The following is a 27,737-nucleotide window of genomic DNA, read 5'->3' on the forward strand; positions in this document are numbered from 1 at the left end:
CAGGAGAGCTAAGAGGGAGTATGTGTCTGTGGTGGGGAGCGGTGCTGCAGGCTGCGATGCAGCCAGTTACTTTATCTCTCTGGGCCTCAGTTTCTCCAGTGTAAAATGAGGGCTCATGGTATAACTAAAATCATTACTCTCTGCTGGTCCCTACACTTCCACTCTCCAGCAAGGCTGTCAGGGCTGCAAGATCACCGCGGGATCGGGGGGATGATCGACCCTCAGATACGGGAAGGATTGAGCGATGCCCAAGGAGGGCAGGAAAACACTACGCTTGGAGACCCCTGAGAGCCACGGGCGGGCCGCCCCGTAAAGGGACCCCGGAGTCCCTACTCTCAGCTCCAGCTCTTCCTGTAACACCACCCTCCGGACAGAGACCCAAGCTACAGGCCCGGCCCCGTTCAGAGGTTCCAGAGAGAAGACCAGGCCATCGCCCACAGCCTGGCGTCTGGGAGGAAAAAGGAGGAGCCTCTGTGTGCCCACATCTCTGGCCGCCCAGGGCAGCTCGGCTCGGTCTCGCAACCCCAGCCCACTGGTTCAGGAGACCTCAAGGGCTCCACCGCTAGCGCCCCCAGCGCTCACTCTGTGCGCCCCACCCCAGCCCTGCCGGCGCGCCGCTCCCGCCACCCTCGCCTCCGTCTCTGGGCCGGAAGCCCCCTCCCCTCCCGCACCGCAGCCCCCTCCTAGTCCTTTTCCCTCCGCGGGTGCAGGAAAGCTTCTCCGCCCCGTCCCGCCCTCTTCCTCCAGTTCCAGCTCCGCCCGGCTCCTACGTCCAGTCTCCAACCCACGCCCCGCCCCGCCCCCGCCCCACCCATTTCCCGCCCTGGGCCGGGCCCGCGACCAGCCGCCCCCTCCCCGGCCCCGCCCCGGCCCCCGGAAGCTTCTCCCCGCCCCCCGGCCCCGCCCCCCCGAAGTTTCTTGGGCCCCCGGCAGCCGGCGGGACAGAACGCAAAGAGTCGCTTCCCGGCCGGGTGTGGACGCGGTGGCAGAGTCCGCGCGGCGCCGGGAGCGAGCGGCTGAGCGGTGGGATCTCGGCGGACTGGCCATGGAGGAGGAGGTGAGGGCGGGGCCCGGCAGGGCCTTGGGCTGGGGTCCTCGAGCCCCTCACGGGGATTAGCGGTCCTGGGCTCAGGCCCTCGTTCCTGCCCGCCCCACTCCCGTCAGTCTCACCTCAGGAAGAGCCTGGGCAAATGGGACAGGGGCGGGGAGCGGGATCCATATCGGGGACTTCGCAGTCTGCGTCCTCCTTCATTCTCTTTGACTGTCTCACCAGTTGTGGGGCGTCGTGGTTGTTACTGTTCCCATTGGATTGACCAGGAGACTGAGACTCCAGCGAGTTTGATGACTTGCTGAAAGTGGCCTGGGTGACTGGGCTCGAACCCCGATTACCGTTGACTCCCTGTACCGGCCAGGTCGGATCCTGACTCTGTGTGTGTGTGTGTATGTGTGTGTGTGTGTTGGGGGATTCCTGTCTCAAGGATGTGACCATGCCTTGGTGACAGGAGGACTGGAGAAGTTGCTTTTTTCTCCCTTGTATAAGTCTGTATCTCCTTTTCCCCCACTCTCTTCCCGCCCCACATCCATCTGAGCAGCTGTAGGGAAGGAATCAGGGGTCAGGCCCACCTAGGGTCTGATCTTGGTCCCTGCCTTCCCCACCCGAGGGCTGGACCAGCTGTGTCCCTGGAGCCTCCTTCTAACCACTCAGAACACTCTTGGCCTGGCATCGGGTCTTGCCCCTGCCTCTGCCCTTTACTTGCAAACTCATTTCTCCCAGCAGCCCCATTATCCGAGGGTCCAGCACGCAGCAAGCACTTAATATGTGCCTGTGGAATGATTAAGTTAAAAGGAGGGGCCTGTTGGGTCTAGAGGAAGGTGAATTTGTTTCTTATCCCCTGAGGGGGTCCCAGCTTCAGGCCCTCCCAGCCAAGGGAAGGGGCATATCTTTGCCTCCTTGGATGGGAAGGAAAGATGAAGCTCTCTGCCTTGGGGGAACCCTGGCCAGCTGGGAAGCACAGAGTGGACCAGGCTGCCCGTGTCCCTTCAGTGCCCACTTCCCACTTTGCCGGGGCCATGGATAGGAGCAGCTAGTGGTCCTCCATCAGGGCTCCCTCTAGGCCAGGCCCTGCCTTTCTGTGGGGTGGTAGATAAGTCACTTCCCCTCTCGGCCTTCATTTCCTCTTCTACAAAATATAGTGCCTGTCCTCCTCCTACTCCTGGCCTGACAGTGGCCCCTTCTCTCAGTAGGTGAAGGTAGGGGGCAAAGTCAGGCCTCTGTGATTTGCTGCGGTTTCTTTCGTGCTGTTGGGTGGGGCTGCCATCTGCCCTCCCCAGGCCCCTGTTGCAAGGACTGGGCTCTCTGGCCAGGGCCCCTCCCCTGCTCCCAGAGGATGTGGGTCAGGATTACTCCATCTCTTGATCTGCTCTGGCCCCTAATTAAGGGAAGTTCTCCGGACACCTCCTGGGCCCAGCTCAGCTCTGTACTCCCCTTGGTCCTGAATCTCTCACATTGCCACTTTCTTTTCTTTTTTTATCTTCTTTTTTTTTTTTTTGAGACGGAGTTTCGCTCTTGTTGCCCAGGCTGGAGTGCAGTGGCGAGATATTGGCTCACTGCAACCTCCACCTCCGTGGTTCAAGTGATTCTCCTGCCTCAGCCTCCCGAGTAGCTGGGATTACAGGCATGCACCACCACGCCTGGCTAATTTTGTATTTTTAGTCGACACGAGGTTTCTCCATGTTGGTCAGGCTGGTCTCGAACTTCTGACCTCAGGTGATACACCTGCCTTGGCCTCCCAAAGTGCTGGGGTTACAGGCATGAGCCATTGCGTCCAGCCTATATTGCCACTTTCTGACTCCCAGATGCTCAAAGCTATCTAAATATCTGGGCCGTCTAAGGTCTTGTCCGCTTTACCCAAGCCCCTGCAAGCCTCACCCCCATAGCAGGGGCTTCCTATCCCAACTCCCCTTTGGCATCCCTAACTCTGGTTTCCTCCCACTTCTCCCAGTAGTTTCCGCTTGTTGCACTAGGCCTCAGTGCCCATCTTTGTTTCTCTAAAACACCTCTTATGTCATAGCCACATGCTCTGCCCCATGATCCCAGGCCATCTTCATCATCTCACTTTCACATGGCTACTTTCAGCCCTCCTGCTAGCTTTCAGCTTCCTCCCTGTGCCCAGCCACCCTGGGCTAAGGTCCCTCAGTCTCAGTGACCTCCTCTATGCAATGGGCTGGTAGCTCTTGTCAGGCTGAGGCTTGGGGAGGAGGTGCTGGTCTGGGTACTGGACATCTGCCCACCTGTATGCTCCTGGCCTCGGTTCCTCATTTGTAAAAGGAAAAGGGTGGGTGATTGAGCAATGTGATGATGTATATGCAAAAGCTGGGAAAACTGCGAGTATCAGTGGGGGTATTATTGCTGCCATTGGAGTAAGGGTAGAAATCATGGACCTAGGCTTTCTCTTCTCTGCTCTGGGGCTCTGTCCTCTGCCAGCAGTCATGCCTTTCCCTGGCTTCTAGGCTGTCCACTTGCACTCACCATCTAGAGACAAGCAGGGCAGTGTCCTGTCCCAGTACTGTTTCTGTCCCACGGAGTAATCTCTTGCCCTTTCTGGGCTGTACTTTCTCTTTCTATAGAAAAGGGGTTGAGAGGGCAGGGGCTTTGATAACCTTTCGTGCCTTGCCTTCTCTGGACCAAGGCGTGTGTCTCTTCCCCTCCTCAGAGCCCTCCCCAAACCCTACCTTCTGCAGGGGTCTCCCAAATGAACCCCAAACCCTTACCTCATCAGAGAGCTAGGAACGTCCCTCTGGGTAAGTGCTATGTCTCTGCCAATAGGCTGGAGCCTCTCAAGCAGGAGATTACCCGCTCCCCACCAGACAGGGGACTTATGCGGGGTATCTGTTACCCACCTCAGACTGGAAGTTGCCCTGGGGCAGAGCCTGTGCTTCCTCTCTCTGAATGCCCCGGCAAGGGACTGTGACACGGTGGATTCTTAGTAGAGTTGGGTCAGAACATCGCTGGGTTTAGTCAAAGAGCAAAGGTTGTCATAAACTTCCTGGGATGTGAGGTGCCAATCAGGTTTCTTCTAGTCTCTGTCTCTCATAACTGGTGTTATGGTTTCATCTGTCCCCTTCTGTGTACACAGTTGAGGTGACCTGGCTTGGTTTTTTTTTTTTTTTTTTTTAAATGAGTGATCCAAAGGAGGCAGGCTGGTGCCTAGGGGTGCCTAGGAGCTGCTCACAGTGGGCAGGAAAGGGCCTGGGTGAGGAGGGATGGGAGGGGAGAGGGCAAAACAGGAAGAACAGTGGTCAGCTGCTCAGTGAGGAGAGGAGGCCGAGAAACTGGGCTGAGCAGGACAAAACCTCCCCTGTGAGCCCTGCCAAGGGGAGGGGCCCTTTATTAAAACTTACTGGGGCATAGCCAGGCCCCCTGGAGGGAGGGGTTCTGAGGGGCAGGGAAGGGGGCTGGCTGGAGGCAAGTAGGACTCTGGCCTCCAGCCAGGCCTCCCCTGGGTGGCTGTTTCTGTGGCTGGGCTGTGGGTCATACCATCTGCAGCCCGTCAGTTGTCCCCTCCTCCATCCCAAAGTGCGGTTTCGCCTAGTCCTGCCCTGGTCCCATTCATCCTTTAAGGACCTGGACTTGCTTCTGTAGGTAATCCTGTCACGGTATTCTCTGGGCTACACCAGCCCAGAAGTGACAGTGATCTAGGCACAGGTTCCAGCTGTGGCCCTAGGGAGCTTCCAGAGGGTAGAAAGTTTTCAGGAGAGGTCATGAGTGGAGAGAGTTTAGAAAGGGGTGTGAGATCCTATAGGGTGGTGGGTGGGTCCCCTGAAAGCAAGAGGCTTGGAGCTCAGAGATGGGTGACTAGGCAACAGCTTCACACTCCACAGACCTCACTGCCTTGTTTAAGAGAAACCAAGAGTCTGCCCATCATGTGGAAGGCCTGGGAGGGGCTGGTGGTGCTGTGCTTGCTGTTGCTGTTGCAGTCAGAGGGTTGTCAGTGTGAAACGTGGGGGTGGGGTTTCCCATTTCCCTGTTCTTCCCTTCTAGCCCTGGGCCTGTGACAGCCTGTAGGGCTTGCTGAAGGTGTTAGGGCCCTGGAGGTGTCAGTGGTGATGTGGGGAATGGGAGTCGAGTGCATGATAGAATGGGAGAGCCTTCTCCTTGTCAAAGGGTGCTGAAATCCTTCTTCTCCTGGACAGGGTGGAAGCCAGCGTCCTGCTTCCTTGGTCTTATATCCGGGAAGACTTTTTTTTTTTTTTTTTTTTTTTTTTGAGACAGGGTCTTATCCTGTTACCCATACAGGAGTCCAGTGGTGCAATCTCGGCTCACGACAACCTGTGTCTTCCTGGCTCAAGCGATTCTCCTGCCTCAGCCTCCTGAGTAGCTGGGATTACAGGCGTGCGCCATCACCACCCGGCTATTTTTTGTATTTTTAGTAGGGATGGGGTTTCAGTCAGGCTGATCTCAAACTCCTGACCTCAAATGATCTGCCCATCTCGACCCAAAGTGCTGGGATTACAAGCATGAGCCACCATACCTGGCCCCGGGAAGACCATTTGGACCACCTCACTTCCCCATTTCTCTTGCCATCTACAAGTTAGGGAGACCCCAAGGGGGGACCCCACATTCCTGGAGCTCCTGGAGATCTGAGGCCAGCAGTTATAGACCAGAAAGGGCTTGTCCTGACTTGGGAACTGGGCCCAGGGAGAGGGTCCCTGAGTGCCAGAGGGGATGGCAGTGACAATGGTAACAATAACGACAGCTGCCATTTACTAGGTTTAGGGCATCCTGGGAACTGCTCTATATGCTTTGCCTTTATTCAGCAACAGATTATTGAGCACTTACTATGTGCCAGTCACTGTCTAGGTAATGAGGGTACTGGAGTGAACAAAACAAAAATCCTGCCCTCATGGAGTTGGATTCCTTACAACTTCTGCTGTTAGTAGCTGCATTTCACGGATGAAGAAACTGAGGCTCAGAGAGGTTAAGTGGTTTGCCTCAGTCTGTATGACTGCAGCTTCTAAGCCCAGATTCCCCACTACTAGAATGTGTAATTCAAAAGGGGGCGGGGGCCCACAGTGAGAACAAGGCTGGGGCTCCCCTGCCATGACAGAGACCAGGGAAGCCAGGTCTGCCCAGCTCCTGACAGTGCACCACGCTTACATCTGTTTGGGCTTGTTCTTCCAAAAGCAGCTGTGGCCACAGGATATCCCTGGGGAGAGGCACACCTCTTTTAACTGGGGCCCCTTTTTTGAATTTTATGTAAATGATAATGTAGTCAAAATTAGTCAGTGCTAATTTCCTTCTAGCAGGCTCTAGATTCTGACACATTCTTTTTTTTTTTTTTTTTTTTTTTTTTGAGACTGAGTCTTGCTCTGTCACCCAGGCTGGAGTGCTGTGGCCGGATCTCAGCTCACTGCAAGCTCCGCCTCCCGGGTTCCCGCCATTCTCCTGCCTCAGCCTCCCGAGTAGCTGGGACTACAGGCGCCCGCCACCTCGCCCGGCTAGTTTTTTGTATTTTTTAGTAGAGACGGAGTTTCACCGTGTTAGCCAGGATGGTCTCGATCTCCTGACCTCGTGATCCGCCCGTCTCGGCCTCCCAAAGTGCTGGGATTACAGGCTTGAGCCACCGCGCCCGGCCGATTCTGACACATTCTTGATCCCCTCTCCTTCACCCCCAGCTTCACACTCAAGACTCTGGATACCTATCAGTGAAGCAAAGTGGTTAGCAAAGGGGGTGTATTTTTATTTTCATTTCACAGGTACCTCTTGAGCACCCATTATGTGTAAAAGAACAGGGCTGGGTGCTGGGGACCTAGAAGTGGATCTGACCCCAACCTCATCTGGTAGGCGTGTACCTGGCACCCAGCCATCCAAGCAGGCAATTGGTGAGGCACAAGATGTCACTGGCTCCAAGGCTCCAGAGTGTCTACCCAAGTCCAGGAGAAGGGCTTGAATTTAACTCCTGTGCCAGCCTGTGGTCAAAGACAGAGTACTTGGAACCCTCACTAGATGTGGTGGCCACCCTAAGGTCCTTGCCTGGAGTGGGCAGGAGGGGAGAGGAGCCTCCTGCTTTGGGTGGGAAGCGGGAGGGACTGCAGAGTGGGTTCTCTAGAAGCATAGCGGTAGAGAGGCAGATTTCCACTCAGCCTGCCTGTCCTTCCAATCTTTGTTCTGGGTGGCCTTCCTGGGCCACCCCAACCTGAACTGGGTCCCCCCACTGTCCTCTCACTGCCCCTTGTGTATTTCTGGTATAGCATTTCACACAGGTTAATGGGTATGCCTGGGTATTTATTTGTTCAACTCCTATTTTCCCGCACTGTGAGCTCTGAGGACAGAGACTGCCTTACTTTTATTCTCCTATGATGTTGTAAGCACTCAGTACCTATGTTGACTGAATGAACACATGAAAGCAGAATGGTGGAGTGGGAAAAACATGGGGTCAGAGAGACCTGCTTAGAATTCTGGCTCTGTCCTCTAGCCGTGGTTTGCACCTCTGTTGAGTCGTCTCTCCGTTCTGAGCTTTAGTTTGCTATAACGTATGGATAATGAGGCTACCATCTTGGAGGGGAGTTGTAAGAGTTAAATGACACTATGTGTATCAAATGTTATACAGTGGCTCAGAGTAAAGTGGCTGCTGCTATTGCTGTTATTAGCTCTGATCCTGGGTTAGGAATATCTGCCTTGGGGGTTGCGGGAAAGCTCACATAGGATGATGTCATTAGGTACTTAGCATAGGGATACATCCCTTGTGTGACCTGTGAACCTGTGACCTGTGACCCCATGGTAGCAGCCCTCATGGTATGTCCTGGTGCTATGTTACAGGGTGTGAAGGAAGCGGGTGAGAAGCCTCGAGGAGCACAGACGGTGGACAAGGCTGGCTGGATCAAGAAGAGCAGTGGGGGCCTCCTGGGTTTCTGGAAAGACCGATATCTGCTCCTCTGCCAGGCCCAGCTACTGGTCTATGAGAATGAGGTGAGGACCTGCTTGGCCCTGAGGTTGGGGGTTCTGGGACAGGGGCAAAGTGAGGGCAGTCAAGTTAGTAAGAGGACCCTGGGTTTGGGGCCAGGAGACCTGCTCCACTTTTGCCATGCTGTGCAACCTTGGGCAAGTACCTAATCCTCTCTGGGTCTCTGTATATGGGGACAATACATCCGGGGGCAATTCTAGGGTTTCTAGATAAGATGAGACTTCTTTTTTTTTTTTCAGAGATGGAGTCTTGCTCTGTCACCAGGCTGGAGTGCAGTGGCGGGATCTCGGTTCACCGCAACCTCTGCCTCCTGGTTCAAGTGATTCCCCTCTCTCAGCCTCCCCAGTAGCTGGGACTACAGGCATGCACGCCACCATGCCCAGCTATTTTTTTTTTTTTTGAGACAGGGTCTCGCTCTGTAGCCCAGGCTAGAGTGCAGTGGCGTGATCTCGGCTCACTGCAACCTCCGTCTCCTGGGTCCTGGTTCAAGCAAGTCTCCTGCCTCAGCCTCCAGAGTAACTGGGATTATAGGCACGCACCACCATGCTCAGCTAACTTTTTGTATTTTAGTAGAGATGGGGTTTTACCATGTTGGCCAGGAGGATCTCAATCTCCTGACCTCATGATCCACCCACCTCGGCCTCCCAAAGTGTTGGGATTACAGGTGTGAGCCACCACGCCTGGCCCTCTTATTTTTTTATTATTATTATTATTTTTGAGATGGAGTTTCACTATTGTTGCCCAGGCTGGAGTGCAATGGCACTGTCTCAGCTCACTGCTGCTGCTGCCTCCCAGGTTCAAGCAATTCTCCTGCCTCAGCCTCCCAAGTAGCTGGGATCAATGCGTCAGCCACCACACCCGGCTAATTTTGTATTTTTAGTAGAGACAGGGTTTCACCCTGTTGGCCAGGCTGGTCTGGAGCTCCTGACCTCAGGTGATCCGCCTGCCTCTGCCTCCCAAAATGCTGGGATTACAGGCGTGAGCCACCGCGCCCGGCCGAGAGTTCTTTGAACTGTATGTGCATCTAGTGTGCAAGTCTTTTCCTGTCCCTGATCAAGGTTCTGTATGAGTGAATGTTGTAGAAAACTGAAGCCTGCTCCATTAAACAGTAGTAGTAGAAATAATAATTAGCGGGCTGGGCGTGGTGGCTTACACCTATAATCTCAGCACTTTGGGAGGCCGAGGCAGGCAGATCACCTGAGGTCGTGAGTTCGAGACCAGCCTGACCAACATGGAGAAACCCCATCTCTACTAAAAATACAAAATTAGCTGGGTGTGGTGGCACATGTCCGTAATGCCAGCTACTCGGGAGGCTGGGGCAGGAGAATCACTTGAACCTGGGAGGTGGAGGTTGCAGTGAACTGAGATCATGCCATTGCACTCTAGCCTGGGCAACAAGAGCAAAACTCCATCTCAAAAAAACAAAAAAGAAATAATAAGTAGCACTTGTACTTGTTTGGAGATACGTTCTTAGGTATCTCCCTGTGACAAATCTCAATAGTCCCATGAGAGTGGTCATCATATTATATTTTACAGAAGAGGATACTGAGGCTCAGGGTGACAAGATGACTGTACAGCATCTCTCAGTGAATGGAGGAGTTAGGTCTAGAAGCAAATCCAGCATGCTTTCTACCAAGAGACACCAGCGAGTAAACCCCAGAACTTATTTTTGCAAGAAAATCTCTAAAATATGTTAAATGTTCTCTGCTTTCTTCAAGAGAAGATGCTGGCCTAAATAAAACCTTTCCCTGGAGGCTCAGTGTCATCACCTGTCAGACCCACCTGCAGAGTGGGTTCTCTAGATGCATAGGGGTAGAGAGGCACATTGCCTCTCTGTTTTGAACTGGCAGGAGGCTGTACTTCTCAGCTTTTCTTTCTCCTTTAACATCAAGTTGCAATTCTGCTGTCCTTGTGCCTCTAATAGCCCTCACTTCTTCCCACTTCAGATGCTTGTTCCCCTTCTGATTTCAGCAGGCTTGGGATTTGGACAACCAAGGATGCTAAGCTTGCGTGTTAAATAAGAGTCAATTAAGATGTAGGTGAAGACTTGAGGAAGAAAAGTGGTTTTTCCTTGTAGATGCTGTTTGTGTGCTGTGGTTGAGGCTATCGGAGAGCCCATCCACTGAAAACAGGGTAGCACAATATGCCTTTGACAGATGAAATACCTGGGGAGGAATTGGCCTGGGGGCAAAAGAAGGGGGAGCCTGCCTCTTCCTCATTGGCCTCTCCCAGCCTGCCTCAGGCTATCTTGGCAAATTCACAGTTGTCCCAGGACAAGAAAGGTTAGGCAACCCGGAGAAGCACCTTGTCTGACCTGCCTGAGTTGCTGGCTCATGGAGTTAGGGTGTCAGAGAAGAGGTGGGAAGAGGGCAAGGGAATGAGGGTGCGTAGACAGCACCCCCAGATGTTCTCTACTGCTGCTCCCACCAAAATAGGATGTGCCACAGTTGGGAATGAGGCAGCAGGGGGATATTTTTACCAATAAAGGGGGGTGTCACAGCTTCTTCCAGTGCCAGCTGCCATGAGAGTTAAGTGACAGGCTTTCAGCTGTCAGCCTGTCAGGTACTGTCACTTGTCCTAAACTGCCTCTCCACATCTGGCCACAGCTGGGAAGCAGGAAGGATTTCACATCTCCCAAACATGAAAAATCTAAATCACGCTTTTTTTCCTTTTTTGAAAAATATTGCTATTAAAAATGTAAATGCAATTTCAAGAACTTAGCACTCGGGGGTGGGGGAGCTTGGCCTGGGAGTAGGAATTGAGAAATGCTTATTAGCTCAATTCCTCTTTCTGATGTAAGGAACTAGGCGAACGAACGAACGCGAATGGCTCTTGGCTGTTTCTTTGCTGTCAGAGAGGCTGACATTCCAAAGATGCTTCCCTCACCCATTGCCTGCTGGTTTATCCGTTTTTCTGAGCTGCAGAAGAGCTGGGATGATTCAGCGTCTTGGGTGGGGTGGAGAGGAGACCCAGGACAGGCAGTTGTTGGGAGCTCAGTGGTGGAGGTGGATGGACTTTTTGTTCCCAGGCAAAGGAGGGTGTATTCGGGCCAGTGGTGATCCAGTTAGTGGAGGCCTGTGGACACGGGGCAAGTAAGCTGCTCTCTCTCAAGCAAGGATTCTTCCCTGGGCAGTTTCCCTGCTCCAGATTCCTGGGGAGGAGGAGACTTCCTGAGTTCTCAATCTGAACCAGGCACTCAGAAAACTGGTCCTTTATATGTTCTGCTTGGGGGCTGCTTCTTGTAGGGTGCAGTTGGGGGAACAGAAGGATGTGCAGATAGATAGAGAATGGGGTAGAGAAAGATGGCCAAGCGGGGAGTCAGGACTGTGTCTTCCCATGGCAGGACTCTGCTCCTAGCACCTCGTAGGGTGTCTGCACCTTGCAGGTGCTTTGTAGATGTTTGCATCCCCCCAGCAGTAAGTGATGGGATGGAGAGCACTCAAGTTCAGGGGTTCATGATGGGGAGCTTCTCAGAGCAGGAGGATTTTTCTGGTCCATGTGTTTAGTTGAGGAATCTGGAAGGTATTGGAGGCTAGAGATTGGAAAGGGATGTATGGATGGAAGCAAAAAAGAAAAGATACTTGATTGAACCAGGTTGGGAGAGATAAGGCCACCTTGGCCATCTGTTCCCCTTTCTCCGAGGGGCTGACGAGAGAGTCGATTAGTGGTTATCCACATTAGATGTACAGTCATCTGCTTTAAAAAATCCTGAGGTCTGGGCCTTGCCCCCCAAGAGATCCTGGTATAATTGGTCTGGGATGTCGCCTGGGCATTGGGGTTTTTAAAAGCTCCCAGGTGCCACCAAGACTGAGAACCTCTGATGTAAAGCAGTGGTTCTTTTTCTTTGAGACGGAGTTGCACTCTGTCACCCAAGCTGGAGTTCAGTGGTGCTATCTTGGCTCACTGCAGCCTCGGCCTCCTGGGTTCAAGCGATTCTCCTGCCTCAGCCTCCTGAGTAGCTGGGACCACAGGCGCACACCACCATGCCCAGCTAATTTTTGTATTTTTAGTAGAGACAGGGTTTCATTATGTTGGCCAGGCTAGTAGCAGTGGTTCTTAACTGTTCGCATCCAGGCCAGGGGTGGTGGCTCAAGCTTGTAATCCCAACTCTTTGGGATGCTGAGGCAGGTGGGTCACTTGAGGTCAAGAGTTCGAGACCAGCCTGGCCAACATGGTGAAACCCTATCTCTATAAAAATTAGCCGGGTGTGGGGGTGGGCACCTGTAATCCCAGCTACCTGGGGGGCTGAGGCCAGAGAATCGCTTGAACCCAGGAGGCAGAGGTTGCGGTGAGCTGTTATCATGCCACTGCACTGCAGCCTGAGCGACAGAGCAAGACTCTGTTTCAGAAAAGCAAAAAACAAACAAACAAACAAAATTTGCATCCATCAAAATCCCTGAAGGCTAGTTAGAACACAGATTGCCAGGCCCACTCCCCTAGGTTTATGATTGAGTGGGGATGAGGCCTGGGAGTTTGCATTTCCTTTTGTTTTTTGAGACAGAGTCTTGCTCTGTCGCCCAGGCTGGAGTGCAGTGGCACAATCTCGGCTCACTGCAAGCTCCACCTCCCGGGTTCACGCCATTCTCCTGCCTCAGCCTCCCGAGTAGCTGGGACTACAGGTGCCCGCCACCACACCTGGCTAATTTTTTTTTGTATTTTTTTTTTAGTAGAGACATAGTTTCACCATGTTGGCCAGGATGGTCTCGATCTCCTGACCTCGTGATCCACCCGCCTCGGCCTCCCAAAGTGCTGGGATTACAGGTGTGAGCCACCGCGCCTGGCCAGGAGTTTGCATTTCTAACAAGCTCTCAGGTGGTGCTGATGCTACTGGCCCAGGTCCCACCCTTGGAGGACCCCTCGTGCAGAGCAACCTACTGCCTGTGACTGGCAGGAGTGTGCTGTGCTGGAAAGGGCCCTGGCCTGGGAGTCAGAGGCTGTGGTTTGAGTTGGGGCCCTGCCCCTTGTATTTGGGTCTGTGTGCCTAGGGCAAATCCCTTCACCTCCAGGCCTCATTCTTTCCTTCTCTAAAATGAGGCAGATACGGGGCTGTAGGCTTTCAGGGTTATCATGAGGTTCAGAGACTCAGGGATGCAGAAGTGCTCATGAGTGTCAGGTTCCTTCTGTTAAACATCAGCAAGAGTTTCCTTAACTTTTTGGCCAGTCCCAGGGTGGCGTACCCTCCCCCGCCAAAGGATCTGCTTCTGCTTCCCTAGACTCTCCTGGATGAGAGTGCCACACCCAGGAAATTGTTCCAGTTGGTTCTTCCCTGGAAGAGGACCAGTTGACCACCATTGAGGGAAGAGCTTTTTCCAGGCAGCTTGCTGGACAGGCACCTGATGGGTGGAGCCTGTAGAGAACACACTCAAATATCAGGGGTGGTGGGCAGGAAGACAGCCTGGCTAGTGTCCAGAGATGGCCAGGAAGAGGTTGGACACTGTCCTGGCCACTGGCCCTTCTAATGATGAGGCCTCCAAGTGGTGGGGTGGGGATGGGATGCGCTTGAAGGAGCCCTTGCCTCTTGCTTGTATGTAGCCTGCAGCCTTGGATGAGGTGCTGCTCTCTCAAGCCAAGGCTCAGCAGGGGATGATGCTGAGTGAGAAACACAATTCAGGATGGCTGTGCTGAAGGCAGGGCATGTAGCCCCAAATGTGCCTTGTTCACACTTCCCTCTGGCTCTTCCTGGAAAGTCTTTGTTGTCCCTCGTCCCCATCCCACTCCTTGCCTGCCATTTTGTGGCATTCTGCATTCTTCCTCTGGCTGTCTCTTCCAGAGATCTCTGCTTGGCCTCTGGGCATGGCTGGACCCCAGACAGCCTTTTCTTTTTTTTTTTTTTTTTTTGTGAGACGGAGTCTCGCTCTGTCGCCCGGGCTGGAGTGCAGTGGCCGGATCTCAGCTCACTGCAAGCTCCGCCTCCCGGGTTTACGCCATTCTCCTGCCTCAGCCTCCCAAGTAACTGGGACTACAGGCGCCCGCCATCTCGCCCGGCTAGTTTTTTTTTTTTTGTATTTTTTAGTAGAGACGGGGTTTCACCGTGTTCGCCAGGATGGTCTCGATCTTCTGACCTCGTGATCCACCCGTCTCGGCCTCCCAAAGTGCTGGGATTACAGGCTTGAGCCACCGCGCCCGGCCCCAGACAGCCTTTTCTTAGCCTCTCTAGCTTCCCCTGTTTCCTCCTCTGGCCTTAGGCACATATCCGCCTCTGGGCTATGTGCCCGTCTCCCATCTGGATGGGGAGCCTCATGGGCATCCCTCCAGCCAGCATGCACTTGCCAGGGTCTGGACACCACATCTTGGTGACTGACTGGCAGCCTGAGGTCCTCGCTCTGACCAAGTGATGTCCTCACTGAGTGGGATCAGGGTCTGGGGCGTGAGTGGTTGAGGGTGGTGGTGGGTCTGACTGTCACCAGCTCATGTCCCTTCTGTCTCCCTCCCCAGGATGATCAGAAGTGTGTGGAGACCGTGGAGCTGGGCAGCTATGAGAAGTGCCAGGACCTTCGTGCCCTCCTCAAGCGGAAACACCGCTTTATCCTGCTGCGATCCCCAGGGAACAAGGTAGGAAGAAGCCTGCTGCTGCCCCATTTCCCTCTAGGCCAGAGTCGCCTTGGGAGGCCTAAGCAGGTTTAGCAGGCCTGGCCCCTTTAAAAAGCCTGTTTTCTGTTGCATGTGGCTGAGGCTCAGCCCTAGCAGCCACCATAGGTCAGACCTTTACTCATTTTGTCTCGGAGTCTTCCAAGCCCCTAGTTGATAAGAGATGCACTTAGGGCTCTGTTGAAAGAGCTCTGCTCTCGTCTTCCCCTTGCAGGCCCAGGCCCTCCATCCCAGGCTGTAGTTGGAAAGTAGCGTTTGGGAGGTGGGGTACTTGGCTTTACCCCAGACCCTGGGGGAGGCCCAGGGCTGAGGCAGGAGAGCTGTGGATGAGGCCTCCACCCTGCCAGGCCTCAACACCTTGATGTAGCCTGGGGCAGAGCGGGAGGGTGCGGCCTCCCTTCATCCCAGGCCTTTCTGGGTGGGCCCATCCTGGACTCAGGACTGGGAGGCCTGCAGCCCTCCAGCTTTCCTCCCCTTGCACTTTCCTTTTGTGGCTGTAGCTGGGAAAGGTCCCTGGTTTGAGAGAGTCTTTCCTTGGGACATGCTGTGTGTGCAGATGAAGTTTGCTGTTTGCACCACATTTCTCTGGCAGGGAGTCTGGTGGGTGTTGACACCCACCAGATGTCAGGAGCGAGTTCAGATTTGAGGCTGGCGTGCACAGCACCTCTCGCCAGCTTGCACCCATCTGCGGCTGGGCCATTCCTTGCCTTGTCCTCTGCATGTCATGTGGAGCCTTGCAGAATAGGGCTGAGTCACAGAGGTTGGGGGTTGGGGAGCAAGTCTGGTCTGGGCCTGCTGGAGGCCATTGTCCCCCAGCTTTAGGGAATGGGAGCCCAGTCCTCTGCAGACCCTGAATACCAAGATGCTTTACTCATTGACCCTTTGTCCTACTCTGCAGGGGGTGGGGGCACAGAAGCAACCAAGATAGCAGTGGAGGGGGCTGTGGAGCTGTGATACTGGGAGCTGGAAGTGTGTCCAAGGGTAGGGGCTGGTGTAATTATAGTGTTCTGAGGGCTTATGGGACTGGGCCCAGATTTCACTTGACCATCTGCTGCTTAGGGCTCTTTGAGGACAAAAGGAGTCACATTTTAATCTTTTCAAGCCCTGGAGCCCCAACCCTGTCCTGGAGACCCACTTCCTTCCTGAGTGGGCGCTGTACATGTAGATGTGTGTTTGAGAGAGATGAGATGCAAACTATGTTCTGTGTGAAGATTTTTTTTTTTTTTTTTTTTTTTTTTTTTTGAGACGGAGTCTTGCTCTGCCGCCCAGGCTGGAGTACAGTGGCCGGATCTCAGCTCACTGCAAGCTCCGCCTCCCGGGTTCACGCCATTCTCCTGCCTCAGCCTCCCGAGTAGCTGGGACTACAGGCGCCCGCCACCTCGCCCGGCTAGTTTTTTGTATTTTTAGTAGAGACGGGGTTTCACCGTGTTAGCCAGGATGGTCTCGATCTCCTGACCTCGTGATCCGCCCATCTCGGCCTCCCAAAGTGCTGGGATTACAGGCTTGAGCCACCTCGCCCGGCCTGCGTGTACCTTTTTTAAATGCAGTTGAGTGCTCACCTGGCCGTGTGTCTGTCTGGGTGTGTGTCTTAGTGTGCTATGTGGATGTGGGGTGGAGGGAGAGCTAGCCTCTCTGGCCTCTGCCTGTGCTGTTCTGTGGGCCATCTCTTTTCCCCAGCTCCGAGAATCAGCTGGTAGACTAGGTGGGCTGGACTCAGCTCAGGGTGGGACATCACCTTCAGAGAAGCCTGTTTGTGCAGCTGTGTTCTCAGCTGCTTCAGCCAACATCCTCCTTCCCAGCCCCCAACCCTGTAAGAATTTAGGCTGGCTCTGAGAACAGGACAATCACCTGGGAGATGGGGCTGTGGAGCAAGCGGTGGGTGCTGCGGATGAAACAGTGCATCCTGGTTCCAGCTCAAGGGCCCCTGACCCTCCCCACCCCAGGAGCTCACACAGATTGGGGCTCTCCAGAGGTCAGTTGGTGGACCTGGCCCAGGGCACCGCATTCCCACATCCTTTCACCCTCCTTTCTCAGCGGCCTGGGTGTTCCCCATCCTCAGTGAGGCCTCCAGCCGGCCAGGAGGTCACATGACCCTGGCTGTCTGGTCCTGAGGCCGCCTTTTTTCCCCTCTAATCAAATAAACAAAGACTCCAATGTCTTACATGCCCCTCTCCCCCTGTTTCTCCAGCCCCACACCCCGGCCCATGAGGTCACAGGCAGACGCTGCCAGGAAGCAGGGTGGCCACTGCTGGGCCTTGCTGCCCTGCTGGTCTCAGCCAGCTTGGCCCTTTCCTCTTTCCTGCCTCCTCTCTTCCCCTCCCACTTTTTTCCTCTCTGCCATTTTGTCCTTCCTCTTTTCCCAGGCCTTGTGGGCCTAGTCTGTGGCCAGTCCTGTTAGCATCTAAGCTCCTAGAAGTGCCTGTGTCCTGGGGCTTCTTGGAAGTTCTCAGGGCAGGGACCTGTACAGCCTGTGGCCCTTCAGCATGACTTTGGGGGAGAGGCGCAGCTTCTTGATATTCTTATTTTTTGAGACAGGATCTCACTCGTCACCCAGGCTGGAGTGTAGTGGCCTTTTCTCAGCTTGCTGCAACCTCTGCCTCGTAGGCTCGGGTGATCCTCCCACCTCAGCTTCTGAGTAGCTGGGACTACAAGCACATACCATCATGCCTGGCTAATTTTCATATTTTTGGTAGAGATGGGGTCTCGCTATGTTGCCCAGGCTGGTAACTTCTTGGTATTCTAATTGTCTCTATTCTGGTCATCCTTGTGGAATGCCTGGCTCGTTCAGCCAGATACAGGGTTCCTTAGGAGGGTAGAGCTGGGTCCTGTTTAACCTTGTCTTCCTTCTCCTGTGGGAACCTTTTGGCTTGCACAATAGGTCTTCCCTGAGGCCATTTCTGCTTCTCACAAGGGAGCAGAAGAGAGCTGAGGCAGTCTGCTTCAGGTGGGCTGGGCCAGTGGGGAAGGAGCTGCAGTTTGGGCTGGGTCCAGTGGTTCTGTTCTTGTCCCCTTGAGGTCCAGAGTAGTGAAGCAAGTAGAACTTGGTAATCGGACTTCTAGGCCTGCTCTTCTCTGGCCTCCTCTTGTTCCGTTGGCTCCTGAGTTCAATTGTAGATTTCTCAAGCTCCCTGGATGCTAAATCCTGCACCATGCAGGGGTCACAGCCTGTGAATAGGAGCAGCAGCTGGGTAGAAGGGCTGGCCCCAGACTTCCTTTCTAGCAGGTCCCATCACAGAGTTGGGTAGCCTTTGCGACCCCGGATGCAGTGTGGTCCCTCCCTGAGCCCCCAGCAGCCCTGATGGCTGAGCTGAGGCAGTTGCCAAGGTGCCCTGGGGTTTCTGACTTAACTGAAGATCTGCTTCCAGGATCGAATTTACCCTGGTCATGCAAATGAGCATTTGGCTGTGCCTGGCGTGGTGGGGGTGGGACCCAGGGCCCTGTATGAGGAGGAGGCAGTGGCAGCCAGGAGGAAATTATATAATGAGGATGCTGAGGGGGCCAGGCCGACCTCGGTGTTACATAACTGGAGAGTGGAGGGAGGGGAGGTACTATCTAACACCAGGGCGGAGGATGGGCAAGCTGGCGACTGCCAACAAAGGACTAGGGCATCTTGCGGTCAGAGAGTAGGCAGTGGTCCAAAAACGGTGAGGGAAGGAAACTTGGGCCAGTTCATTAATTTGTCGGCTCATTCATTCAAGAACTATTTACTGAGCACCTACTATGTTTAATTTCCTCAGCATTGCTTGGTAGTAGGCAGTGTTATCCCATCTTATGGATGAGGAAACTGCAACTGTTTTGTCCAGAGGGAAGGCAATGGTGCTAATTCCTATTACTGAGTATTCACTGCCCAGCTCCAGATTTAGTACTTTAGATATATCTTTTTTCCCCCAATTAAAAAAAAACATCTGTGGTCAAAAAAAATATACCATCTTTACCAGTTTGAAATTGCACAATTCAGTGGCATTAAATACATTCATGATGTTGTACAAGCATCACCACCATCTATCGCATAACTCTCCACCGTGTAAAACTAAAACTCTATGCTCATTAAATAATAATGCCCCATTGCCCTTCTCCCCAGCCCCTGGCAACCACCACTCTCTTTTCTGTCTCTATGATTTTGATAACTTTAGGTACCTCATATAGGTGGAATCGGGCAGTTTTTGTCTTCTTGTGTCCAGCTTATTTCACTTAGCACAATGTTTTCAAGGTTCATCCCTGTTGTAGCATGTGTCAGATTTTTCTTCCTTTTTAAGGCTGGCTGATAATCCATTGTACATATGGACCACACTTTGCTTATCCATTCGTCTGTCAATGGACACTGAGGTTGCTTCCACCTTTTGGCTGTTGCGAACAATGCTATGAGCATGGGTGTACAAATTGGATACATCATTTAAAAAATGATCTCCATGGCTCCATGAGGCAGGTTCTGGTGGTATTCTCTTTCACAGGTGAAGAAACTGAGGCCTGAGGTCAGACACCTGTAAGTGGTGGACTGTCTCACTCAGAGGCCCTACTGCCATATCCACTGCATGGGGCAGCCCCTCAGTTTCCATGGCCTCACTCCTTCCTCTCACTTCCTGTCTGGCCATTGGGCCTGGCAGGGTCAGGGTTCTCTGAGCCACCCTCTGATTCTAACAGGAGCTCAGAGCTCCTACCTGAATTGGGAATGGACTCAGGGGTGGTGTGGGGTGGGTTTGAATGTAGAATGGGGCTATTCCTACTTTACAGAGTAAACGGAAGCCCGGAGCCCAGGCAGCTGGCCTGGGGGAGTCCCATGGAGCTGGACCAGATCCTGGCTGATTCCACAAGGCCAGGCTGATTCGAATTCAGACCCAGCTGCATGCTGGTGGGCAGTAGGGAGGGCTTCTCTGTGAGATCTTTCCCTTTCCTTGCCCAAAGTCCCAGTGTCATACTTACTGTGGGGTCATTTTGGTTTGACTTTGGGATCTAGGTTAGGAAGCCTCCTTAACATGCCAAATGTGAGCTTTGTTAAACATCTGCCATCTACTCCATCCATCTTGCCCGCAGGTCAGCGACATCAAATTCCAGGCACCCACCGGGGAGGAGAAGGAATCCTGGATCAAAGCCCTCAATGAAGGGATTAACCGAGGCAAAAACAAGGCTTTCGATGAGGTGCGATGCAGTCTGTGGACAGCTCTGTGTCTCCTTTCCCACTGCATGTGATCTAGGAGAGGACCCTGCCCCTCCTCACCACAGACCACCCCTTGATTATGTCACTGCTATAGGGCATTGTTGTTACCTTCTGTAGTCCTCACTACAGCCCCTCATAGTAGGTGGTGCTGTCCTTGTTTTACAGATGAAATGGAGGCTTAAGGAAATTAAGTAACTTGTCTTAAACTGGAAAGCAGATAAGTGGTGGGCTGGAACTGGACTGGTGGCAGCATGCATCCTTTCTAAGCCTGGCCTCAGCTGGAAGCAGCAGGTGGGCCCAGGCCAGACAGCGATACAGAGTGACCCGAAAGCTCCCTTTTCAGTTTGCTCATGAGGTCCAGGGCAGGCTGGCTCTCAGCTCTGGGCCTCCCTCTCTGTCTGCAATGACCATTCAGCCCTGCAGACCTCTGCTCCCTGTGCTGTACTGGGGACTGTGGCAGCAGTAGCCACAGTCTGGCTTGGGGCAGGCAGAGCATCCCGAGGGCCAGGATCTCCTAGGGAGATTTGTCTTTGACATCGTGAATCTTTGGTTATTTGGGCTAAAATGGACCTAGGGGCCCCCTACAGTGATGCCTTGGATTATGTTAAGGAGCATATCTTTCCAAGCAAGTCCCCTCTTAATACCCAGGTCCCCCGACTCCCAGCCCGTAACTCCTATGTCGTATCCTGTGTTACATGTCATGCTCAGCCCTTCACTACCTGGGAGAAAACTGTCCCCATTCCATGGGAGAGAGATGATGGGACATATCGTAGATATTGGCAGAGGCCATAGGAGCCATGGGCTGGGCCTCAACCCACAGTCCGCTTCTCCACGGAGGGACAGAGACAGTTGGAGTCACATGTGGGCCTGAGCCCCCCTCCCCATCATAGGGCCAGGCTGCTCCAGGGTTCTGAGTCTGGACCTCCCATGTGACTCTTACTCTGGGGCTTCCCAGCCAATCCTGACCCCTTTTGTTACCCTCAGAGAGAAGATGCTGCCCTCCAGGCTTCCAGGCTCAAGGGGCAGAGGCCCTGCTCTCTCCTGGGCTCTCCCCAGGGGTCCTGGGAGAGTGGCAGAGGCCAGGGCAGACCTTTTCCAGAAACCAGGTACCAGGGGAGCATGGGCTGCTTTCTACCTTCTCTCCTACCTAAGCCCCAAAGCCACCTCAGGGCTGCTTATATATTTGTGATATACTCAGGGGCAAGGACCGATGGCTCATATTTGGGCAGGAAGACTGAGGAAAACGGCAGCTGCAGAGAGGGAGAGCCTCAGACTTTGCAAGAGACCCCAGGGGCATTGCAGAGTCAGAGAAGCAGAGGCCAGGGTAGGGAGATGCCCAGAGAGACAGCGGTGGGGCACTGACCCTGCCTCTAAGCCAGGTCCAGCCTGGGTACTTCCCGCACTCCCCAAGGCTTGGCAGGGGCTGATCTGGTTCCCCCTCCCTCCAGGTAAAGGTGGACAAGAGCTGTGCCCTGGAGCATGTGACGCGGGACCGGGTGCGAGGGGGCCAGCGGCGCCGGCCGCCAACAAGAGTCCACCTGAAGGAGGTAGGGCCTTGCCCAGTGTGGATTGGGGGATTAGTTGAGCCTAGGACCTCAGCTCCTCTGGGAGGCAGCCAGGCTTGGGGCCACATTTTTCCTGAGGACACCTGGAGCTGGGGCTTCCTGAGTAGACAGGAAGTGATGGGGCACCTGTGTTATATGTGCTCAGGGTGTGGACGTCCCTGAGCTTGTGGCCTTTTCCATTTGTTCAATCCACACACAAATGTTGAATCTGTCCTTAGCCAGAGTTGGTGCCAGAGGGAAACTGAAGCCCTTGAAGCCAGTCCCTGCCCCTCAGAGCTTAGCTTCCAGCTGAAAAATAGGCCTGTTCCACAGACTGCTCCAAGCAGAGCTGTGTCTGATTTTTGTGTGGAGGAAGGCTCTAGGAGGTCAGGGCAGGAGAGACCACAAGGAGCCACTGGCATTTTAGCTGACCCTTGAAGGATGGCAGGGGTTCACTTGGTGGACTTGGAGTCAGGGGATTCTCTGTGGAGGGAATGCTGTGAGCTGAGGCACAGCGGGAGGGTTTGAGGTACGCAGAGCAGCTCCATTTGCCTGGGAGATTGGTCTGAGAAGGGGGTTATAGGGAGGAAATTGTGGAGGCCTTGGATGAAGAAGCTGGGGACAGGAAGGGAGGGTGCATTCCAGAGGTCAGTTTGAGGCTCTGGGTAGGATGGGTTGGGTTGAGAGAGAGAGGCAGGGGCCAGGAAGTAGATGGGAGAGGCGACTTTCCAGGCCCCTGGAGGGGATGAAGAGGGAGGGGTTGATGGGAGGACATTAGGAAGCAAGAGCCACCTGGCCTTGTGATTGAATCCAGGGATTGGACCACGGGAAGGTTGTCTGAGGTTCCCCAAGCCTGGAGACTGGGAGTATGGAGGCCCTGGGCACAGGGAATTTGGAGAGGGTATGGGCAAGGGGGAGGGGGGAAGGGAGGAGCCTCTTTTAGACCAGTGGAGCTAATGCTGCAGGGGAGGATTTTGGAGGCCAGGAAAGAACCTCAGCAAGTGCTACATTTAGGGATTGGAGGGAGGTCAGCCAGCAGGGAGCCAAGAAAGAGGAAGCCAGAGACAAGTGGCACATCTGGAGAGAGATGGGCACAAGACCTGGTGGGCATCAGCTAGGTTGGCAGCCGCAAGTCACAAGGGCAGGACCAAGGACAAGAAAGGCGGTGCCATTTACAACATATTTTCTTTTTCTTTTTTTTTTGAGATTGAGTCTCGCTCTGTCGCTCAGGCTGGAGTGCAGTGGCGCAATCTCAGCTCACTGCAACCTCTACCTTCCGGGTTCAAGAATTTCTCTGCCTCAGCCTCCCGAGTAGCTGGGATTACAGGCGCCCTCCACCACCCCCGGCTGAGTTTTGTATTTTTAGTAGAGATGAGGTTTCACCATTTTGGCCAGGCTGGTCTTGAACTCCTGACCTCGTGTTCTGCCTGCCTCGGCCTCCCAAAGTGCTGGGATTACAGGCGTGAGCCCCTGCGCCCAGCCTTGCAGCATATTTTCTTTTTTTTTTTTTTTTTTTTTGAGACGGAGTCTGGCTCTGTCGCCCGAGCTGGAGTGCAGTGGCCAGATCTCAGCTCACTGCAAGCTCCACCTCCCGGGTTTAGGCCATTCTCCTGCCTCAGCCTCCCGAGTAGCTGGGACTACAGGCGCCGCCACCTCGCCCGGCTAGTTTTTTGTATTTTTAGTAGAGACAGGGTTTCACCGTGTTAGCCAGGATGGTCTCGATCTCCTGACCTCGTGATCCGCCCATCTCCGCCTCCCAAAGTGCTGGGATTACAGGCTTGAGCCACCGCGCCCGGCTTTGCAGCATATTTTCTAAAAGGAGTCAATTTAAGGCTGTCCTGGGGTGCAGGGCTGGGTTTGCCAGAGGGAGGGACCCAAGGTCATGGGAGGTTTGTTTTTGAGTTGCAGCAGCCTGTGCCTGTCTGTCAGCTAAGGGATAGGATCCTGCAGAGGGAGCACTGAGGTGGCCACAGAGAAAAGGAATGCCTGAGGGGGGCCGGGGACGGGTGTGGGGAGGGCTAGCCTTGGAGGGAGGGGCCCTCTGCACAGAAGAGTTCAGGGAGGCAGCTGTGTGTATGTGTGTGTGTGTATGTGTGTGTGTATGTATGTGGGTATGTGTGTGTATGTGTGTGTGTATGTGTGTGTGTATGTGTGTGTGTGTGTGTGTATGTATGTGTATGTGTGTGTGTGTGTGTGTGTGTGTGTGTGTGTGTGTGTGTATGAATGTATGTATGTGTGTGTGTGTGTGGTGAGGTGACTTTCTGGTGGTCCTCAGTGCCTGATATCATGTGTCAGCCAGATCCTGTGTATGTGTAAAAGGGAGTGACAGCAACAAAGGGAGACCCCATCTCTACTAACAAAAAATTAGCTGGGCATGGTGGCACATGCCTGTGGTCCCAGCTACTCTGGAGGCTGAGGCTGCAGTGAGCTGTGATCATGCTACTGCACTCCAGCTTGGGTGACAGAGCGAGACCCCCCTTTTTTTTTTTTTTTTTTTCTGAGACAGAGTTTCGCTCTTGTTGCCCAGGCTGGAGTGCAATGGCATGATCTTGGCTCACCGCAACCTCTGCCTCCCGGGTTCAAGCAATTCTCCTGCCTCAGCCTCCCAAGTAGCTGGGATTACAGGTGCCACCATGCCCAGCTAATTTTGTATTTTTAGTAGAGACAGGGTTTCTCCATGTTTGTCAGACTGGTCTCAAACTCCCGACCTCAGGTGATCAGCCCGCCTCAGCCTCCCAAACTGCTGGGATTACAGGCGCGAGCCATTGCGCCCAACTGACCCCATCTCTTAAGAAAAATAAGGTGGCAGGGGAGAGTGAGGATCCCAGCCAGGACCGCCACCGTCTGAGGGACCTTGGGAAAGGCCTCCTCCCAGCCCTGCTGGGACCTCTGAGGCTCTCTGGGAGGGTCTCATGACTGTGGGGCTAGCTGTATATCCCTATTGGTCCTGGGTGCCTGGTGGGGGTGGGTAGCTGCTTTCTGGTGCAGCTGTTCTGTGGCGGTTAGCTGTGGTCTGGGACCCCATCTGATGACACGAGGAGAGTGGGCACAGGCTGCCGAGCAGCTGGACAGGCAAAGTCTGGAGAGAAGCTGGCAGACGGAACAGAGGTCTCCAGGAAGAGCAAGCAGAAGTCAGTGAGCTTAAGACGAACTGGAAGATGTTTGAGTCCTGGTCCTGTCTCTGACTGGCCAACTGGTTGTGGGGACCCTAGGTATGATGATGGATAGGTGGGTTGCAGAGAAGGGAACCTCTGAAGGCCATACAGCTAGGTAGGGGTTAGATACAGGGCTGGAACTCTGTCCCCTGACACCCAGGCTAGTATAGTCCAGTCTAGGTCCAGTATACCAGAAACCAGCCTGGGGCTCCAAGAGGACCCTGGCTGTGACTTTCCTGGCCTGTGATTCCAAAACAGGGAATTTTTGGTGGTGAGGGAAAGGAGAGGAAGATTCATCAAGAAATCACTTTTGCTTCTAATCAAGTAGCCACAGAAGCCAGGACAGAGGGAGGCTGGGGGGCTGGGGGCCTGGACAACCTGGATGGGAGAGGGTAAGATCTCATGTCAGTGGGCACACCTGACCCAGTGGCTCATCAGCCAAGATGACACCCGTATACCATCCCCCCACCAGGTGGCCAGCGCAGCTTCTGACGGGCTTCTGCGCCTGGATCTTGATGTTCCGGACAGTGGGCCACAGGTGTTTGCCCCCAGCAATGATGTCAGTGAAGCCCAACCTCGGGAGACACCCCGGCCCCTCATGCCTCCTACCAAGCCTTTCCTAGCACCTGAGACCACCAGCCCTGGTGACAGGGTGGATACCCCTGTAGGGGAGAGAGCCCCAACCCCTGTCTCAGCAAGCTCTGAGGTCTCCCCTGAGAGCCAAGAAGACTCAGAGACCCCAGCAGAGGAAGACAGTGGCTCTGAGCAGCCTCCCAACAGCGTCCTGCCTGACAAACTGAAGGTGAGCTGGGAGAACCCCAGCTCCCAGGAGCCCCCTGCTGCAGAGAGTGCAGAACCGTCCCAGGCACCCTGTTCAGAGACTTCTGAGGCTGCCCCCAGGGAGGGTGGGAAGCCCCCTACACCCCCACCCAAGATCTTATCGGAGAAACTGAAAGCCTGCATGGGTGAGATGCAGGCTTCTGGGCCACCTGCTCCAGGCACAGCGCAGGTCTCAGTGAATGGCATGGATGACAGTCCTGAACCTGCCAAGCCCTCCCAGGCTGAGGGCACCCCAGGAACTCCCCCAAAGGATGCAACAACATCCACAGCACTGCCCCCCTGGGACCTGCAACCTCAGTTCCATCCCCGCTGTTCCTCCCTTGGGGACTTGCTTGGGGAAGGCCCGCGGCGTCCTTTGCAGCCCAGGGAACGGCTATATCGGGCCCAGCTGGAGGTGAAGGTGGCCTCGGAACAGACAGAGAAACTGTTAAACAAGGTGCTGGGCAGTGAGCCAGTCCCTGTTAGCGCCGAAACATTGCTCAGCCAGGCTGTGGAGCAGCTGAGGCAGGCCACCCAGGTCCTGCAGGAAATGAGAGATTCGGGAGAGCGGAACCAGGAAGCACCTGGGCTAAGGGAGAAGCGGAAGGAGCTGGTGACCCTCTACAGGAGAAGTGCACCCTAGGGCCTGCTGGGCCAGAGGCACCATCCCTCCTGGCCATCCGTCAAGTCCATCAAGGCCCGACCCTGCTGAGAAATGTGCTTCTGCTTCTACAGCAATGGCTGCAGGAGGGCCATCGGGCATGTCAGGGTTTGGCCATGACCTGAAGAGACTCCTGGTGTCCTTCCTACTCTGCTCTGGCCAGTGGTGCCAGGTGCCATCCAGGGCTACCACCTGGCTATCTGGCCTGGCCGCTGGGCTGGGGCTGGGAGCACACGCCCTGGGACCTATGTGTTTGTGTGGGTGTTCCAAACTGCCCCAGGGCTTTGGGGGCGGCACTTGGGGTTTCTGGGAATGACATCATCTCTGTTACCCATCCCCAGTAGTTTACATTCCTGACTTCTGAATAGAGCACAGCTGAGCCCCCTGCAGCTCCCATCTCCAACTATTTCCAGGCAAAGAGCCTCATGGCTAAGGCAGCCTCAAAGCTAGCCCCCTCCCACCTATTCTGAGTAGCTGCAGAGGCCTTGGGTCCAGGCTCTAGGTTCATCCCTCAGTTGCGGGGAATGTAGGACCCAGCTGGAGCTGGAGAGGCCTCTTTGTGAGGAGGACGTTAGCTGTGTGACCTCTCTCTCTTTGGCCCTGTTTCCTTTTTTGCAAAACAAGGACATTTTCTGCAGCCCCTTCCTCTCAGGTGAGCTGTGATTGGAGGGCTTAGGTCTGGAGGATTCAAGAGTAGAAGAGAAACTTAAAGGGTCCTCTAGTCTAGTCTCTGCCCCTAGATAGTGTCCAGCCTTGTATATTTCTGAAGAGGTGAATCCCACAGTGGCCCTGATGTCCACATTAGAAAACCTTACTTGTAATGATATGTCAGCCTTCAGAAGAGAATCCCCACCAACTTCTGTGCCTCCTCAGATGGGGATTTATCTGGGTCTCTGTAGGTCCTTCTCAGCCGAAACAGGTCCAGTATCCCAGTCATTTCTTCAAATGCTGATAGGGGTATGTTGGTGTCTGAAGCCACTTCCCCGCCTTCAAGCCCCAGATGGGCTGCTTTCCTGTAACTTTCTAGGAGAAGAGACATTTTCTTCTTTTCCTTTCCTGGTCCATCCCTGCACCCTGGTCCTCTCCCAGCCTGTCCCCCACGTTGTCCCTGACTTGAGGGGCACATCCAGTCTCCATCGTGCTGCAGCAGCTGGACTGAGGGCAGAGCCTGTAGGTGCAGATGCCCTGGCTCCCGAGGTCCAGCCACTCTCCCTGGGGCCTGTGGGGTGGGAGCAGCTTCTGATAGGACCTGCCCAGATTTCTGAATGTGCACTTTTGTTTACTGAAAGAGAGAAAGGGAGGGTCACAGCAACATGCCCTGGTCTTTCTGCCCCCTTCCCCGAGCCCGCTGAGGCTTGCTGCACAGGTCAATGCCTTCGTTATTGTACTGTCACTTTGTTTTTGAGGTAGTAATCAAGGATCAGGAGGGGCAGATGTCCTCTATGGCTGCATGGGGCAGGAGCAGAGGTGAGCAGCAGTGCGCTGGCTTGGGAACCCCCATCGGCCTCCTTGCACAAACTGGGCCCCCATGCCACAGTCTGCCTTTCCCTCCATCTGCTCCAGGACAAGAGCAAGAAGGACATCAGGTGCCCAATCATGTGATCCCCTGCCATCTTCCCTTCCCCCACCAGCAACCATGGCTGGCTGGGGCTTTAACCAAGCCAACTACTGCCAGGAATTGGAGCCTCAGTTCCCTCCTCTGTCAAGTAGCTAACTGCAGCAGCTGGACTGAGGGCAGAGTCTGTGGGTGCAGAGACCCTGCATGTAGGTCACAAGTTTAGGCCTAGCCACTCTCCCTGAGGCCACCTCAAGTGACCAAATGCTATTAATTTCCATCCCTTAGCAGCCTGG

The 27,737-nt window shown here is 54.3% G+C and overlaps 1 protein-coding gene across 2 annotated transcripts; it reads left to right on the top strand.

Annotated features, from left to right (window-relative positions):
• The first annotated feature begins 917 nt into the window (after positions 1-917).
• PLEKHO2 (pleckstrin homology domain containing O2) lies at positions 918-27,337 on the top strand. 2 transcript variants are annotated; one of them, XM_025390699.1, is made up of 6 exons: positions 918-1,057; positions 7,820-7,969; positions 14,400-14,516; positions 19,584-19,688; positions 21,156-21,254; positions 24,879-27,337. In XM_025390699.1, the coding sequence occupies exons 1-6, from the start codon at positions 1,046-1,048 to the stop codon at positions 25,866-25,868; spliced, it is 1,473 nt and encodes a 490-aa protein (XP_025246484.1). In that variant the 5' UTR covers positions 918-1,045; the 3' UTR covers positions 25,869-27,337. The 2 variants fall into 2 exon arrangements, with proteins under 2 accessions (XP_025246484.1, XP_025246485.1); XM_025390700.1 differs by lacking the exon at positions 7,820-7,969 and having other exon boundaries at positions 934-1,057.
• Positions 27,338-27,737: the final 400 nt, after the last annotated feature.

This window comes from Theropithecus gelada, chromosome 7a (genome assembly GCF_003255815.1).
Source record: "Theropithecus gelada isolate Dixy chromosome 7a, Tgel_1.0, whole genome shotgun sequence".
Classification (NCBI taxonomy): Eukaryota; Metazoa; Chordata; class Mammalia; order Primates; family Cercopithecidae; genus Theropithecus; species Theropithecus gelada.